The sequence below is a fragment of the Macaca fascicularis genome, chromosome X, assembly GCF_037993035.2.
Source record: "Macaca fascicularis isolate 582-1 chromosome X, T2T-MFA8v1.1".
NCBI lineage: Eukaryota > Metazoa > Chordata > Mammalia > Primates > Cercopithecidae > Macaca > Macaca fascicularis.
In genome coordinates, this window is record NC_088395.1 from 16,438,371 (window position 1) to 16,456,855 (window position 18,485).

Here is an 18,485-nt window from a genome sequence, read left to right on the forward strand (position 1 = left end):
ACCCAGGAGGCAGAGGTTGCAGTGAGCCGAGATCATGCCACTGCACTCCAGCCTGGGCAACAGAGAAAGACTCCATCTCCAAAAAAAAAAAAAAAAATTAGAAATTAGCCAGGCGTGGTGGCATGTGGCTGTAGTCCCAGCTACTTAGGAGGCTGAGGCAGGAGGACTACTTGGGTCTAGGAGGTCGAGGCTGCAGCAAGTTACGATCACACCACTGCACTTCAGCCTGGACAACAGAGCAAAATCCTGTCTCTAAAATAAAGAAATAAATAAATAAGTTTGGGGCTAGCATTCCTACTAAATGCACACACACCAGATTGTGCAGTATTCAAACACATGAGCTGAAATGGTCTGAAAAACATGTTCTTTCTAGCAGGTGGCAATGTGGTTTGGAAACCACACTCAACACAGACAAAGTCTTGCCTCCCTCGCTGGATGTCTTGGCAACACATCTGGGACTTGACCAAGCAAATTAAGGCCAGGGTCTTGTAATATTTTAGAGACACTATCAAGTTGTTGACCATCCCTGAATGAGCTCTGAACCTTGTCTGAATTTCTTTGTGCTTTATTATGTTCCCATCTCTTGTGCTCTCAGTTGAGAGCCACAAGCAAAGCAATAGTTTATTTTCGGAGTCTTAAAACCATCTAATAACTTAGTTCCTCAGTGTTCCCCTGGCTCCCCTCTCACCTGAGACTGATCCCTCCATCTCTAGCCACTCCTCATTCTGTATTTCTTACTTTTCAAAGCACCCCACTTAAGACTTACCCACACTGTGCCGCTTCTCCCTGCTTTTCAAAAATCATCTAATGAGTTAATTAATCGGCTAATAGCATCACTACAAGGAGACAAGCCCTACTATCTAACTTTCCAGATAGTATAAGCTTTTTTAAGGCCAGACACAGTGACTCATGCCTGTAATCCCACCACTTTGGGAGGCTAAGGCAGGAGGATTGCTTGAGGCCAGGAGTTAAAGACCAGCCTGGGCAACAAAGAGAAACCCTTTGTTTAGAAATAGAGATTTTTTTACATTAAAATTTTTTTTAAAAAGGAAAAAAATTAGTTTTTTAAAAATCAAGATACAATTTACATGCAATAAAATATACAGACCTGAAGGGTAGAGCATCAAGGAGTCTAACAATTGTGTATTTCAAGAGTTACCTTTTTCTTTCTTTCTTTTTTTTTTTTTGAGACAGTCTCTCTCTGTCACCCAGGCTGAAATGCAGTGGTGCGATCTCTGCTCACTGCAACCTCCGCCTCCCGGGTTCAAACTATTCTCCTGCCTCCACCTCTTGAGTAGCTGGGACTACAGGTGTGTAACACCATGCCTAGCTAATTTTTGTATTTTTAGTAGAGACAAGGTTTCACTATGATGGCCAGGCTGGTCTCAAACTCCTGACCTCAAGTGATCCAGCCACCTTGGCCTCCCAAAGTGCTGGGATTACAGGCATGAGCCACCATGCCTGGCCAAGAGTTACATTTTGGAGAGTGATTATAACACTAGACGGTGGAGCCAGGACAGCATGTTTTATTAGAAGACTAGAAAATAACATGGGAAGAGTGTCCCAGCCCTAGTTCTGACTCTCCCAACTGTGTGCCACTTCATTTCTCAGTCCTCCATTTCCTCAGCTGAAAAATAAAGAGGTTAGATCAACTGGCTTCTGAAAGCCCCCTTAGTCCTATTCTCTGTCATGAAATAGGATAGGTATGCAAGACAGTAGAGAAGTGGGGAGATGATGTCCTTCAACTCTGCCTAGGATGGGAGTAGCTCACTGCCTCATCTGTGGAGTTCATTCAACGTACAGTTCTTTTTCTTTTCTTTTCTTTTCTTTTCTTTTTGAGACAGGGCCTTGCTCTGTTGCCCAGACTGGAGTGCAGTGGTACAATCATGGCTCATTGCAGCCTCAACTCCCTGGGCTCAAGCAATCCTCCTGCCTCAGCCTCCTGAGTAGCTGAGACTACAGGTGTGTGCCACCACACCTGGCTGATTTTTTAAAATTTTTTTGTAGAGACAGAGTCTCACTATGTTGCCCAGGCTGAAAGGTTCTTGTTTAGACCAGGATTCAGCAGACTATGGACCAGCCTACAGTCACAGGATCCCCCTGACTGTTTCTGTTTGGCCCTTGAACTAAGAATGGTTTTTACACTTTAAATTGGTTGAAAAAATTAAATCAAACAATAATATTTCATGCCACATGAAAATGATATGGAATCAACTTTCAGCGCCCATAGATAAAGTTTTGTTGGGACACAGCCGTGCTCATTCAGTCACATATTTGCCTCTAGCTGTTTTCACACCACAATGGCTACAAAGCCAAAAATATTTACTATCTGCCCCTTTATTGAAAAAGTTTACCAATCCATAGTTAAGTCCTAATAAAGACTTCAGACCTGGGCACTATACACACAAGTAAATCAACATTTGAGGTAGCAAACGTTTTCACTTTGTAGCAATGAACAGAAATAGGGCTCTTTTTGTTCCTGCTGATAGAGCAAGAAGAAAAATAATCCTACCAAAAAGACTAGGGAAAGCAGGAACACAAGTACAGCGATTGTCATTATGACCTTGCTCAGCCCTTCTTTCCAACAATCTTGCAGAATTATCAGTCATAAAAGTGTTCATACCCTTTGACCTAATAATCCAACTCCTGGAAATCTATCCTAAGGAAATATTCAAAAGAACGAAAACACTGTGTCAAGATGTTCAATTCAGCATTTTTCTAACAAAATGCCAGAAACCATGTGAAGTGTTTATCAGTAGGAAATGAATCAGCAGAATATGATTCCTTAACACAATTAGATACTATATGCACAGATCATAGACAGGAAGACCAGATACAGGAAAAAGTGATACTACCAGAAAAGACTATATAAAAACTAATCTTGATGAAGTCTGGAAAAGACCATGGATATGCAATTAATACTCAGGTAGAGGATTATAGATAATACAGTTTAGAAAAAATCTTCTTTCTTTTTTAATTCACAAATAATAATTGTACATATTTATGGGGCACATAGTCATGTTTCAATACATATAATGTATAGTGATCAAATCAGGATAATTATTTTGAATCCTTTAACAAATCTCTCCCTCTTCCTCAAAAATGTCTCATTTCTATGGACCCTTGAATCAGCTTTGATAATTCTACACACACTATCATTAGCCCTTTTATAGGAAAAGGACTTTGCAGAGGAAGACAACACACAGAACACAGGAAGGGAATTTCTAGGAACACGCTGCTTATAAACAGGGCAAATAATTACCAGTACTTTTGTCCAAATCAATTCAAACCTATAATCTCCACTTCAGAAAAAGTGAATTCATAGTTTTCATAACCCTTAAGGAATTAACAGGTGATTAAGAAAAAAAGAGGAATTGTTCTTGAATGTAAAAATTAGGCTCGGCTGGGCGTGGTAGCTCACACCCATAATCCCAGCACCTTGGGAGGCCAAGGCAGAAGGATCACCCGAAGTCAGGAATTCAAGACTAGCCTGGCCACCTCAAATAAAACATAAAAACTTAGCCAGGCATAGTAGCGCGCACCTGTACTCTCAGCTACTGGAGACGCTGAGGCAGGAGAATCACTCGAACCTGGGAGGCGGAGGTTGCAGTGAGCCAAGATGGTGTCACTGCACTCCAGCCTGGGCGACAAGAGCGAAACTCTGTCTCAAAAAGAAAAAAAAAAAAATAGGCTGACTCTAGTCATCCATCCACTGTGGCTATCAATATCTTTAGGCTGTGATCCTATTTCAAGGCATTGTTTTTTACTAGAGAACTCTTTACTTTCCTGTTTTTCTATTTAATCCAATCATTGTAACTCCTGGCCTATAAGTCAAATTTAAATGAAAAAATGAATAGCATTTAAATGCGTTCTATCAAAATTGTTCATTGTTTTCACAGGCAATGTAGGCAAATGTATTTTGTTCATAGCATTCTTGCAAAAATGTGCTGACTTAGAAAAAAGCCTACAAAAGAAACGTGCCAATAGGGGATGGGGGGCTCCTCCAAAAGAAACGTGCCAGCTTATAAAAACATAAATAAATACATAAAATTCTACAAAAGAAATATGTTGACTAGGAGAAAAAAAGGTCCATAAAACACTATCGGCCGGGCACAGTGGCTCATGCCTGTAATCTCAGCACTTTGGGAGGCCAAGGCAGGCAGATCACTTGAGGTTGGGGGTTCAAAACCAGCCTGACCAACATGAAGAAACCCCGTCTCCACTAAAAATACACAAAATTAGCCGGGCGTGGTGGCGCATGCCTGTAATCTCAGCTACTTGGGAGGCTGAGGCAGAAGAATCACTTGAACCTGGGCGACGGAGGTTGCGGTGAGCCGAGATCGCACCACTGCACTCAAGCCTGGGCAACAAGAGTGAAACTCCGTCTCAAAAAACAAAAGAAAACCAAAAAACAACCACTATCATGCTATATGTTTTGATATTTTTATGCTACTCAGTAGAGCCTCGCACAGTGGTCACATTCTTATCTCTGGCATGGCCTTTTTTGGAGACCTGTGGAAGACAGTGCTGCACAAGGGTGAGGACACAAGTTCATGTATCACATGCTTCTTGGAAACTATGAAGCACAACTTAAATTTAAGGCAACATAATTTTCTTTCCCTTTAGAAAAAGAACTTTTTAAAAAATTAAGGAGAAAAAATTAAAGAAATTGTTGCCTGGAAACAACCCAAATGTCCAGCAGCTGATGAATGGATAAACAAAATGCGGTCTATCCATACAATGGAATATTATTTGGCATTAAAAGGAATGAAGTAGTGATACATGCTACAATGTGGATGCAGCAAAAAAACATTACGCTAAAAGAAAGAAGACAGACCAGGCATGGTGGCTCACGCCTGTAATCCCAGGACTTCGGGAGGCCAAGGTGGGCAGATCGCCTGAGATCAGGACTTCGAGACCAGCGTGGCTAACGAAACCCCGTCCTACTAAAAATACAAAAGTTGGCCAGGCATGCTAGTGGGTGTCTGTAATCCCGGCTACTCGGGAGGTTGAGGCAGGAGAATCGCTTAAACCTGGGAGGTGGAGGTTGCAGTGAGCCGAGATGGCACCACTGCACTCCAACCTGGGCGAAAGAGTGAAGCTATCTCAAAAAAAGAAAAAAGGGCCGGGCGCGGTGGCTCAAGCCTGTAATCCCAGCACTTTGGGAGGCCGAGACAGGCGGATCACGAGGTCAGGAGATCGAGACCATCCTGGCTGACACGGTGAAACCCCGTCTCTACTAAAAAATACAAAAAACTAGCCGGGCGAGGTGGCGGGCGCCTGTAGTCCCAGCTACTCGGGAGGCTGAGGCAGAAGAATGGCGTGAACCCGGCCGGGCGCGGTGGCTCAAGCCTGTAATCCCAGCACTTTGGGAGGCCGAGACGGGCGGATCACGAGGTCAGGAGATCGAGACCATCCTGGCTGACACGGTGAAACCCCGTCTCTACTAAAAAATACAAAAACTTAGCCGGGCGAGGTGGCGGGCGCCTGTAGTCCCAGCTACTCGGGAGGCTGAGGCAGGAGAATGGCGTAAACCCGGGAGGCGGAGCTTGCAGTGAGCTGAGATCCGGCCACTACACTCCAGCCTGGGCGACAGAGCGAGACTCCGTCTCAAAAAAAAAAAAAAAAAAAGAATGGCGTGAACCCGGGAGGCAGAGCTTGCAGTGAGCTGAGATCCGGCCGCTGCACTCCAGCCTGGGCGACAGAGTGAAACTCCGTCTCAAAAATAAATAAATAAATAAATAAATAAAATAAAAAAAGAAAAAAGAAAGAAAGAAGCCAGACACAAAAGACCACAAATCATATGGTTCCATTTACATGAAATGTCCATAATGGGCAAGCCTATAGACAGAAAGTAGATTAGTGGTTGCCAGGGGCTGGCGGGGAGTAGGGTTGGTGACAGCTAATGGGTACAGGGTTTCTACAGGAGGTGATGAAAATGTCCTAAAATTGCGGTGATGGTTGCACAACTCTGAATGCACTAAAAAAAATCAGTGAATTGGGCTGGGTGCGGTGGCTCACGCCTGTAATCCCAGGACTTTGGAAGGCCGAGGCAGACAGATCACGAGGTCAGGAGATCAAGACTATCCTTGCTAAGACGATGAAACTCCGTTTCTACTAAAAATACAAAAAAAAAGTCGGCAGGTGCCTGTAGTCCCAGCTACTTGGGAGGCTGAGGCAGGAGAATGGCGTGAACCTGGGAGGCGGAGATTGCAGTGAGCCGAGATTGCGCCACTGCACTCCAGCCTGGGCGACAGAGCGAGACTCCATCTCAAAAAAAAAAAAAAAAAAATCAGTGAATTGTACACTACTAATAGATGAATTATATCTCAGTAAAGTTGTTTCCAAAATTTTTCAAAACAAGCTTTGGTGCTGTGTTTAAGATTCATAAAAATAATCAAATCATCAATATTTTTATGTCTACTGTGAAGAAAAACAAATTCTATTTTTTAAATTGAGACAGAGTTTCACTATGTTGCCCAGCCTGGTCTCCGACTCCTGGGTTCAAGCAATCCTCCCACCTCAGCCTCCCAAGCAGCTGGGACTACAGGCACATTACACCACATCCAGCACTAAGAAAAACAAATCTTTTTTACCGGCTGGAGTGCAGTAGCACCATCATGGCTCACTGCAGACTCAACCTCCTGGGTTCAGGGATCGTCTCGCTTCAGCCTCCCCAGTGGCTGGGACCACAGGCATGAGCCACCATGCCAGGCTAATTTTTGTAATTTTTGTAGACGCAGTGTCTCCCCATGTTGCCCAGGCTGGTCTTGAATTCCTGGGCTCAAGCAATCTGCTTGCCTCAGCCTCCCAAAGTGCTGGTGTGAGCCACTGCGACTGGCTAAGAAAAATCTTAAATCAGACTTATATCTATCAAATTTTTAACTATATTGAGTACAATGCTCTTTTTAAAAAGTTAGTACAATTATCAGTGAATCTTTCTCAATAGATACAATTTTAGGACATTAATTTTTCACTAACCATTTTTTGTCACGTAGGCAATTATTTGAACAAAGTTTCATAGTATCTGAAGACACCTGAAAGCTACAGAATTGCTAACACTCATGAAGAAAAAAAATTCTTATATAGTATTTGTAAGGAAAAATGTTAGCGACTTAGAGAACAATGGCTTTTTATTTTTTTTTTTTTTTTTTTTTTTTTTTTTTTTTTTTTTTTTTGAGACGGAGTCTCACGCTGTTGCCCAGGCTGGAGTGCAGTGGCGCGATCTCGGCTCACTGCAAGCTCCGCCTCCCGGGTTCCCGCCATTCTCCTGCCTCAGCCTCCTGAGTAGCTGGGACTACAGGCGCCCGCCACCGCGCCCGGCTAATTTTTTGTATTTTTAGTAGAGACGGGGTTTCACTGTGGTCTCGATCTCCTGACCTTGTGATCCGCCCGCCTCGGCCTCCCAAAGTGCTGGGATTACAGGCTTGAGCCACCGCACCCGGCCTAACAATGGCTTTTTATGCAAAGAAAGGAGGAAACTGTATTCACTTTGAAGCCTTTCATTTTTAAATTTCATTCTGGCTGGGAAGCTTTCTATTCCTTAGAAGGTTTATATTCATCTTTAAAGGAGAAGCTCATATTTCTGGTCTTACTCTTTCTTGAGTTAAGAAGGCATTTTCTAAAGAATTCTTATAACTTCACAGGATTCTAAGGGATTCTTATAATTTCACGAAAATGACACTGAACACTCACAATTCCTGAGCATCCGGTCCCCTTAGCAATCTGCCTTCCCCTTTTGTCACATTTCTTCCGCTTGTTTTGAGGCCCTAGGAGGGCAGGGCTGGTATCTGTCCTGGTCACTATTATATCTGCACATGGCACAGAGTGGGCACTCAAGATACATTTATTAAATTGAATTAAAGGCTTTGGTTTGTTTTAAACAGTAAGTTATTCTTATGTAATATGCTAATTTATGAAAACAGTTCCACAGAAATTAGAATTAACCTTTCGGGGAGTGGAAAGATCAGCAAATATCAAATGGCAAGCCATCTCCCCACACTGGGGCTGCCAGGGAACAGAGAAATATGCTTCTGAGATGCACAACTGCCCTCCTGCTTCGAAGTTCATTTGTGAGTCACTAAGACCAGGTAAACAGACATTAAACAGGGAACCGGTTCAAATATAAAGGAGAGAACTATGGATTCAAAAGAACTGAGTGTGAATCAGGGCTCTCTCTCCCAGTCCAAGTTCATCTCCAGGAGCATCGGTAACTCACAAAACAGCCCAATGAACAGGTAGTCATGCAGATCAAATGCGGAGGGGCATTCAGTGTATTCTACTGAGGCCAGCCCAAGGGACAAGCTTACTAGGGAGAGGAAGGCCCAGAGCAGAGGGTCAGTGAGGGTAAGGGAGACGGGAAGAGGGAGAATCAGGGCCCTCCAAGGATGCTGGAAGGGGCAGGGGTGAGTCTCCACCACCCAGAGTGTGGGGCACCTGTAGTCACATGAGCGACATCCGACGTCTTGTAAAATAAACAACATGGGAAACTTACTTAATATTGAATTTTCAGTTTTGAAAACAGTTCTTCTTATTCCCAGTCTCATTGTTCCTCCCAAATTGCCAGGGTTGTGCTCAGGCATATCAATCACCTTAGAAAACAAAACAAGTCCATTGCCATCTTGTAAAAATGTCATTTCCCAAATTTCAAGCTTTACTTTTAAAGGAATGATCATTGGGTAAGCATGGTCCCTAAACTATAACATTTGATCAGTCTTTCCAATGATCATGTTCAAATACAGGCATGATGTAGACACACCGCACATTGTACTTCCTTTCCATCTGCTTCTCATCTTTCATTTAAATCACTTACAAATAATGTATCGGGAGCATCTTGATGATGTCCCTCCTGCCATTACTCAAACTGTCAGTTCCAAGTAGTCCTTCCACTTCAATATCTAGATTGCTGAGGCCTCCCACATCAGTGTTCACATCTTTCGTGATAACCCTCTTCCCACTGACCAGTGCATTCCCTAAAGATTTTCCATAAGCAAATCTATCAGTATTTGTACTGTGGAAAGGTATATCAAAAGAACCTATTTATAGAAAACCATTAGAGGGATTCCAAAAAAGAAAAAGAAAGAGAGAAAGAGAAAGAAAGAAAGAAAGAAAGAAAGAAAGAAAGAAAGAAAGAAAGAAAGAAAGAAAGAAAGAAAGAAAGAAAGAAAGAAGGGAGGGAGGGAGGGAGGGAGGGAGGGAGGGAGGGAGGGAGGAAGGAAGGAAGGAAGATGAGACAAAAGAGAAGAAAAGGATAGGAAAAGAAAAAAGAAAAAGAAAAAGTAGTATCATCCAGTCTAGCACACTCTGTGGGTCAGAAACTTAAGTGGCATCCTTGATCGCTCCCTCTCCCTCATAGCCACTCTGTCAAGTCCTGTGGATTCACCCCCTCCAAAATTCCCGTATCCATCCACTTCTCTCCAGCCCTCCCCCAGGCTACAGCAATGGCTCACTGACTGGCCACTCAACATTCCCATGGCCCCAGCACACCCTGCCTACTACAGGCAGAGTGGTCTATTCACACAGCAAATCTTAGTGCGGCATTTTTTCTTGCTTGAAACCCTTGATCTCATGGTATCGGACCAGCCTAACCCTCCAGCCTTATCTTAGATTCCCTGCCCCTCTCATCCTGAGAGCTGGTTCTTTGAGTTTTTCAACTGCATCTCCTTTCTTCCTGCCATGGCGACTTGGCACATGCTGTGCCTTCTGCCTGGACAATCTCCTCCCATTCCTCAAATGAAACCATCCTTAACCCTGAAATCTTAGCTCAACTATCCAACATCAGCCACTCCAGGAGCTAGTATTTCTGGGAACCGTAGCCGAGTCAGGGTCCTCTATCTGTGCCCTCACAGAACGAGGTTCTTCCCCATCCCTGCCCTTCTCTCAGTTTGTGTCTGGCGAGTGCTTTGTGGGAGAGACAGTCAATCTTTGAGAGCCGGAGTGGCTTTATGTTTATGATCGCAATCACACCGCAGAAATTGAGAAACAGGTGATTTTTATGAAAAGCTTGTCTCATAATATCCGTTTTCTCCATTCTGTTCACTATGATCTCATGGTTTCATTTCATCTTCTTTTCTAAAGTTGTTAGAACAGACTACAGTTGGGTGAGTCAACCTGTTCTAATGGAATTGCTTGAGCTTCTCTCTCATAAAACCTTTCATTTGTTGTTGTTGTTGTTGTTTCCATACCGTAATTGCCACATATTGCTCTACAGGAATCTTTGACAACTGGAATTTTCTGAGGTAAAAAATTCCCAAGAAAATGTCTGATCTTATCAGTGCCCCAGAACTTTCCAAGCCATCTGAACCCAGTGTCCCAAGCTTGCTCCAAGAGTTACTTCAGGGAAAGGGTGGAGAAGAAACTTGATGACCTCCCTTGTTAGATGGAGTGCTCAATTCTCAAGTGCTCTTGGCCTTGGCATCTTGTTCCTATCTTTGGTTGGCTAATTATGGCTAGGTTAAGTATTACTGGGGTGAGGTGAGAGAGGGCATTCGCTTCTGGCTGATGAAGCTGAGTTGCACATAGATGCCTGGCCTCTCTATGTATTCTCTAAATCAGGTAAGACTGCACTACCTGCCACAGATTCAGAAGTCCTACGTGTATTCAGAGCCTTAACTTCCATTTAAGTTTCAGACAACCTGAACCATCCAGGCAGACTACAGAGATAACCTCCCCTAATTTCTTGATAGAAGTGCACTATGACTCTTCAGTCTACCCTTCCTCACTGTGTTGGGTTCCAATACCCAAGAAGAGTCTTTACATGTAGTTTGTTCAGTTACTGGCAAGGTTGGTATTCAAGAAATATTCTAGTGTGAAGCATTGAGATTAGAGTAAAATTAGCCAACTAAGAACAGGAGGCCAGGTGCAGTGGCTCATGCCTGCAATCCCAACACTTTGGGAGACCAAGGCAGACAGATCACCTGAGCCAGAAGTTCAAGACCAGCCTGGACAACATGGTCTCTACAAAAAAATACAAAAATTAGCTGGGTGTGGTGACACAGGCTGCAGTCCCAGCTATTCAGGAGGCTGAGGTGGAAAGATTGCTTGAGCCTAGGAGGTGGAGGTTGCAGTGAGCTATGATCACACCACTGCACTCCAGCCTGGGCAACAAAGCAAGACCTTGTCTCAAAAATGTGAAGAAAAAGAACAGGAAACCTGCCTTACTGCTTACTTGGGATGAACTTGACAAGCACTTTAAGACCAGAAAATATTTCCAAAAGTCAAGTGTAGGGGGTTGGGAGGTGGGAGGTGGGGAGAGAAGGAAAATGCAGTAGGCATAGGGGCTGCCTAAGAGCATTAAAAACTCCTTGAACAAAGTGAGAGAAGTCTAAAAAGTCCTCAAAGAACACTATGAGATTATTTAGCAACATGGAGACAAACACTAGGAGAAACAGCCAGAAGAAGCTAAAGAGTGGTAGAGAGGGAGTGAGGATTAATGACTTTGTCATTATAGACTTCTCAGAACTGTTGGCTTTTTAAACTTTGCACATAGTATTTTACCAATGAAAATACAAGTTTAAGTCATCAAGAGTAAAATGTAGTATTTAGGCCTTACACTAGGGTATTAGTTCACATTATCCCTGGTGTTTTCAGAAGTAATAAACACGACCTTCTCCTGAAATGATAGCACAGAAAGAAAATCCAAGGTATAAACGCCACTGTGATCCTCTGATTAAAACATGCTAGCATAGGAACCATTGGAGAAGGCAAAAAAATGCTAGAGAAGAGGTGGGAAGCAGGTGAAAATAGGTCTCCAGTACCAAATGTTGCCCTGAACATCAGTGAAAGGAGAAAAGCAGGGAGAGAATTGACAGGCAAGTCACTGATGGAGTAAGGGGACAGGAGGGTTCTGTGTGGACCTAGCTTAGGAGGTCTCATCTGGGAATCACCATTGCATACTCAGGCAAAGAAGAACACCGCCAGGCACCAGCTGGTGGAACCCCAACACTCAGGAAGGGGAAGGTCAGGGGAGGGCAGAGACTATGGTGCCCAAGCCTGACACACCAGCTGTCTTGCAGAGTTATCAGATGATCCTACAAGCTAGATCCTACAAGATGATGATGGGTGGCTGCCTCTTGGGTTATAAGCAACCTGATTCAGCAGCAAAAATTAACAAAAATGTCTTTCTTCCCTGCATTCCTTCCACTAAAACCCTGAGAGACAGAAGAACATCACAGTTTCAAAACATACCTATTTTATTAATACTGGGGTGGTTAAAGAAATAATCTCAAATATGCTTTAGATTTAACACCAACATTTCCAAAATACTCTAGATCTAGATGCATCTGAAAGGAAAACGCATCTTCCGTTGCAAAAGGATTGCCTTTGCTTCCTCTAATTCAGCCTAAATACTGGCTGTCATCTGATCCCCAGATCTGCCCTCTCTTGGAACTGAGCCATATAGCACAAAAAAAAATAAGAAAGGATCAATATGCGATAAGGCTTCAGGAGATGTAAAAGCAGCATGTAAGGATAAATATGGCACTAATTAACCTTTACCGATGTTTTCTGCAGCCCATAATAAAAGTGTAATGAGTTCAAGACTTTACAGCATCCCAAGTGCCTTAAACAACAAAGTCTACAGGAGTGAGGTTCTCTTAGCAACAGTGAAATTCCTGACGGGACCTACCTGACCTCCCCTGGTAAGCTCGGCTTTCCTCTTGTTCCTTATCTTTGAATATTTCACCTGGAGACAAAGGGAAAGCCTACTCACCAGCAGCTATTTCTATTTCCAGACTCTTAGGCAACACACAGCAATTTCCTCTAGCATTTTTCCTTTCCATTTTGTAGCATCGGGGTTTCATCATGTTGCCCAGGCTGGTCTTGAATTCCTGGGTTGAAGCAATCCGCCCGCCTTGGCCTCCCAAAGTGCTGGAATTATAGGCATGAGCCACCACGCCTGGCCTCCTGTAGTATTCTTTACAAGTATTCTCCAACTCATTCCTTTCCTACTACTCATTAGGTTTTCAAGCCTGATTCTGATTTTGATTGTAAGTCATATCCAAGCTGTACATAAAGTATCAAGCAGTTTTACATCAGCATTACTTTCCCTAATGTTGGGTTACACTGCTAGCTCCAGCAGCCTCCATCCCTACAGACTAAACCTAAACTCTTCTGGGTGGCTCTCAGGTCCTACCTCACACAGGAGCCCAGACTAGCCATGCCCTCCTCGTGTATTCTAACCTGTAGCTTCTACCTCAGTTAGCTGGGGCCATTGTCAATGGCACCTCCACTCTCCTACCCACCACCATACTACACACGGACCACCTCCTTCTCTACTTTTCCCAAGATGCCTTCTCCCTCCCATTCCTCAGGCTTTAGGGGCCCCCTCCAGTTCCCCTTACTGCCTCATAATTAATGCCATTGTTATGCTCAGCCTACCAAATAAATAACCTATACATTGTCAATTCATTTTCAGTAACTCATTGTAGGAGACTGAATAATGCCTCCCCTACCCCAAAGCTATCCACATCCTAATCCCTGAAACCTATGAATCTATAGCAAAAGGGACTTGCAGATGTGATTAAGTTGAGGATTTTTTTTTTTTTTTTTTTTTTGAGACAGGATCTCACTCTGTCTCTAAGGCTGGGGTGCAGTGGCATGATCACAGCTCATTACAGCCTCTGACTCCTGGCTTCAAGTGATCCTCCCACCTCAGCCTTCCAAGTAGCTGGGGCCACAGGTGCATGCCACCATGTCTGGCTAATTTTTTGGTATTTTTTTGTAGAGATGGGGTTTCGCCATGTTGCCCAGGCTGATCTTGAACTCCTGGCTTCAAATGATCCTCCAGCCTTGGCCTCCCAAAGTGCTGGGATTACAGGAATGAGCCACCATGCCCAGCCTGTAAATTGAGGTTCTGGAGGAGGGAAGATTCTGGATTATCAGGGTGGGCCCAGTGTAACCACAAAGGCTCGTAAAAGAGGGAGGCAGGAGGGTCAGGGTCAGAAAAGGGGATATGACCACAAAGCAGAGATCAGAGAGACTGGAAGATGCTATGCTGCTGGCTTTGAAGATGGAGGACGGCCATGTGCAAGTGGCCTCTAGAAGCCGGAAAAAGCAAGGAAATGGATTCTCTCCTACATCCTCCAGAAGGAACACTGCCCTGCCAACCCACTTTATATCTCTGACTTCCAGAAGAAATGTGTATGTGTTTCAAGTCACTGTGTTTGTGGTAATTCGTTACAACAACCATAGGAATCTAATACCGTTATTTACTACAAACAGCTTTAACTTCGTCTATTATTTCATAAATGCATCTCCTCTCAAAAATTAAGTATAGGCTCATCAAGCACAAGGATTACATCTTTTTATTTTCCATCTCCACTGAGGAGTTCAACACAGTGTCAAGTTCAGATCAAGTACTCAATAATGGAATCTCCCAGCGTTTTAAATGTATTAAAAACTAACAGAGGAGACTAAGGGATGGGTCAGTGGGCCAGAGAGTAGCAGAGGGGTGTCTGAGATACTCATGGATGTCCCAAGTTGCAAGTAAGTCACTTCAGCAGACGGGAAGGGAGGAATGGTGCCCTGCTCAGAGGCCGAGTACACACTATGCCCAGTCCTGCCTGACAGAGTCCTGCCTCTAACCTAAAGCAGTTTTTTTCCCATTTCTGGCTTCCAACCTGCATTGTGTCACCAAGTAGTGTGAGAATGGAATCTACAATGGGGAAACCAATGAGCAGTCCCATAAGTACATATGTATTTTTCCAGTCTTTTAAACTTGTTTTTTTCCCCACCGGTAAAAGAAGGCTGCTATGGTTTGACTGCATTGCCCAAAGTTGATGTGTTGCAAGCTTAATCCCCAGTGCAACAGTGTTGACAGTTGGAACCTTTAAGAAGCAATTAAGTTATAAGGGCTCTGCCCCCATGAATGGATTAATGCCATTATCATTGGAATGGGTTAGTTATCATGGGAATGGGTTCCTGGTAAAAGGATGAGCTCAATCCCCTTCCCTCTCTCTCACCCATGTGATACCTTCCACCACATGATGACACAGCAAGAAGGCCCTCACCAGATGCCAGCACCTTGATCTTGGACTTCTCAGCCACCCTCCAGAACTGTGAGGAAATAAATTTCTTTTCTTTATAAATTAGCCAGTCTCAGGTACTCTGTTGTAGCAGCTCAAAACAGACAAGAGCCTATATCATTTTCATCAGGAAAAGAACTTTCTTACACCTCAGAAAAGAACCTTCTTATACCTCCAGATGTAAACATAATACTTAAGTGTGATACTACTTGTGGTCCTAATGTTAACATACAATGGTTGTCCTCAGAGAAGCCCTTCTCCTGGGAGGGGAATGTGGCATGGTGGTTGAGGGTGCAGGCTGGGCCTGAACTTGAATCCCAGCTCTACTACTGACCAGTAATGTGACCTTGAGCAGATCCTTGGATGTCTCTACAGACTGGGGGGACCAACAGCATCCACTTCATAAAGTTGCAGCAAGGATTTAATGAGGCCATGAGAGTTGCATGCCTAGGTCAGCACACTGCCCATGGTAAAAATATGCCCTCAAGAAGCATAGGCTATGGTCAGGAGGCCTCTGGGAACTCAACTGCTGAAGGTGAGCACAGGCTGACCCAAAAGAAGTGAGCCTCACAGCCCAGGCAAAGGTTGGAAGTGAACTTTGTCTGAAGGTCCAGGGAAGGTAGACACCAGGTCAGGTGACAAGCAAGCTATACTTTCTGGGAAAGTTGCGTTTGAGTATTCAAGGTCTCTTTTAAACTTCAGGATCAAAGATAGTAAGAACCCATGGATAGCATTTCACACCCATTTTGTTTTGCAGGGACCAGGTACTAACACTGTACCCTCTTCCTGAAGGTGCTTTTCAAGATACTCCGTGCTGTCAACTTCAAGCAGAATAACCCACAGAAGCCTGTGGTGCCCAGAGCTCTTAAGATATGTTACTCTTGGCTTTCCTAGGAAAAATTAAGTCTGTCCAAAGATCAAACAATTGAACAGTGAGGTGATAAATAACCTTTGCCTCTCCATTTTTCCAGTACCACCCTTGTGCCTGACATTTTCCCCCCTTCTCTAGTTTCAAAACGCACTCTTGTGAACACACCCTGTATTTATCACTTGTCTCCATATATTTTTAGTTAATGTTTCACAAGAGTATCTATTAGTGGATTTTTCATGTTTCCAAGTGCAAGTTTACCCTCATGCTTTTAAGTCTATGGGTAAAGAGAAAAATAAGAGACAAGAGATGTGACTGGTAGAAGTGAACAAGTAAAAACTTAAGAAGCCCCACAGGCTGTTTTTCAGGTTCGAGTTTTGCTAGCATTGGCTGCAAGTAGAAATTCCGACAATAGGCAGTATTGGGCCCTTTTTTTTTTTTTTTTTTTTTTTAAGACAAAGTTTCACTCTTGTTGCCCATGCTGGAATGTAATGGCACGATCTCGGCTCAACGCAACCTCCACCTCCAGGGTTCAAGCAATTCTCCTGCCTCAGCCTCCTGAGTAGCTGGGATTACAAGCATGCACCACCATGCCTGGCTAATTTTTGTATTTTTAGTAGATATGAGGTTTCTCCATGTTGGTCAGGCTGGTCTCAAACTCCTGACCTCAGGTGATCCGCCCACCTCGGCATCCCAAAGTGCTGGGATTACAGGCGTGAGCCACCGTGCCCAGCCACATTGGGCCAATTCTAATCAGAAGTTGTCCCTTGAAATAAGAGATTTGTAGTCTAAAAGACTATTAACCAATACTGCTCCAAAAGTTTTTCTTAGAGATAATTTATATATATACATACACACATGTCATATGTAATATATGGGTGTGTTATATAGAACATGTTATCTTTCATCAAATGTATCGTTACTAAGATGACATATAGTTATTAAAATCATTTCTTCAATACAGATGCAGTGGCTCACGCCTATAATCCCAGCACTTTGGGAGACTGAGGCGGGCAGATCATTTGAGCCCAGGAGTTGGAGACCATCCTGGGCAACACGGCAAAACCCATGTTGTATTTCTCTACAAGAAATTTAAAAAAAAAAAAATTATCTGGGCATGGTGGTGCATGCCTGTAGTCCCAGCTACTTGGAAGGCTGACGTAGGAGGATCACCTGAGCCCGGGGAGGTTGAGGCTGCAGTGAGCTGTGTTTGTGCCACTGCACTCTAACCTGAGTGACACAGTGAAGCGGCCTCAAAAAAACAAACAAAAAAACCAGATGCAAGAAATGTAATAATCGCCCCATTTGATTTTAGCTCACAAGTGGTAATCTGAGAGAAAAGATAATTTAAGATGCTATTCAACAACTGGGGAGATTTGACATGGGCTATGATAATGGCATTGTGGTTACATAGGAGAATGTCTTTGTCCTTAGGAGACAGATGCTGAGGTGTTTAGGGGGGAAGCATCTGGATGTCTGTAATTCATTCTCAAATGACTCAGGGGCGGAAGAAAGTGTCTGTCCAGAGAAAGAGAAAGCAAATGTGGAGATGTTAGCAATTAGTGAATCTAGTTGAATGGCAGACTGGCGTTCATTGCACTATTCTTGCCACTTTTCTGTAGATTTGAAATATTTTTTAAAAGATGTTAAAAAAAAGATAGTTCTTGTTATGATTAAGCACAAAAGCCTACTTCCTCCCAGGAAAACAGAACATATGTGTAAAAACACTGGCAATTTTCTAAAATCTTGATTAAAATGCATTGCCAAAATCAGAATATTTTTGTGTAAAATCTTATAACTAAAAATAAAATGCCTGTCTTTACTCCAACCAGTGAGTTAACACATATTCTATATTGGTACATAGCAAAGTCAAAGAATCCATAATAAAAACAAGAATAATATATACAAGACAGCAAAGACACATGGAATGATAAATGCTCAAGATTGGCGGGAAGCTTTTAAGGAATTCTATTAGATTTCCCATTTGTTCTCCAATGTAAATAAGGCCCTAGAATTTTAGAGCTGAGAAACATCAGGGAGAAATACAGTCCCAATAGTTCAGTCCTCAGTTTGTAGGTGATATAAGGCAGAGTCAGAGAAAATTATTTAAGTGTGGAAGTGTACAAGTGTTTCAAAGCTGTAAAGTGCTCTTAAAATCCACCTGGAACCCCTTCCTGTGAGTTACAATCAGCATTAGATCAATGTCCCTTGGAAATGTCCTACTTATTTCATGGAACTCTTTCCAGTAGAAATCAATTTCCTTGGCAATTTTAAATCACGGCAGTTCCAAAAAGTTTGAAGTATTTCCAATTGAACAAGAGTAAGTCAAGTGTTCTCACAAGTTTTTCGAATGGTAACAAAATATATTTGGTAAGGAAAAGGATAATGAGAAATAAAAAGGAGACATGGGACCAACAAATAATAAAAGAGCTGAAAAAATGACCATGTTACCCAATATTTTGATTTGCCAAATAAAACCACAAAGTACTGAGTATCTTCTTTCCACTTCTTAAACCCGCTTCTGAAGCAATACTTCCATTCATTCATTCATGTATTCAAATATTTAAACTGCTAATATGTAAAGACATCAGAAG

General features: G+C 43.0%; 1 protein-coding gene across 3 annotated transcripts in view; it reads right to left on the bottom strand.

The window, feature by feature from the left end:
• Window positions 1-18,485, bottom strand: part of CTPS2 (CTP synthase 2) — a 121,274-nt gene that overhangs the window by 40,632 nt on the left and 62,157 nt on the right. For all 3 annotated transcript variants that reach the window (XM_045384400.2, XM_045384401.2, XM_045384402.2), the window contains exon 14: window positions 8,495-8,591. In XM_045384400.2, coding sequence (XP_045240335.1) covers window positions 8,495-8,591 — 97 coding nt within the window. The remainder of the gene's footprint in view (window positions 1-8,494; window positions 8,592-18,485) is intronic.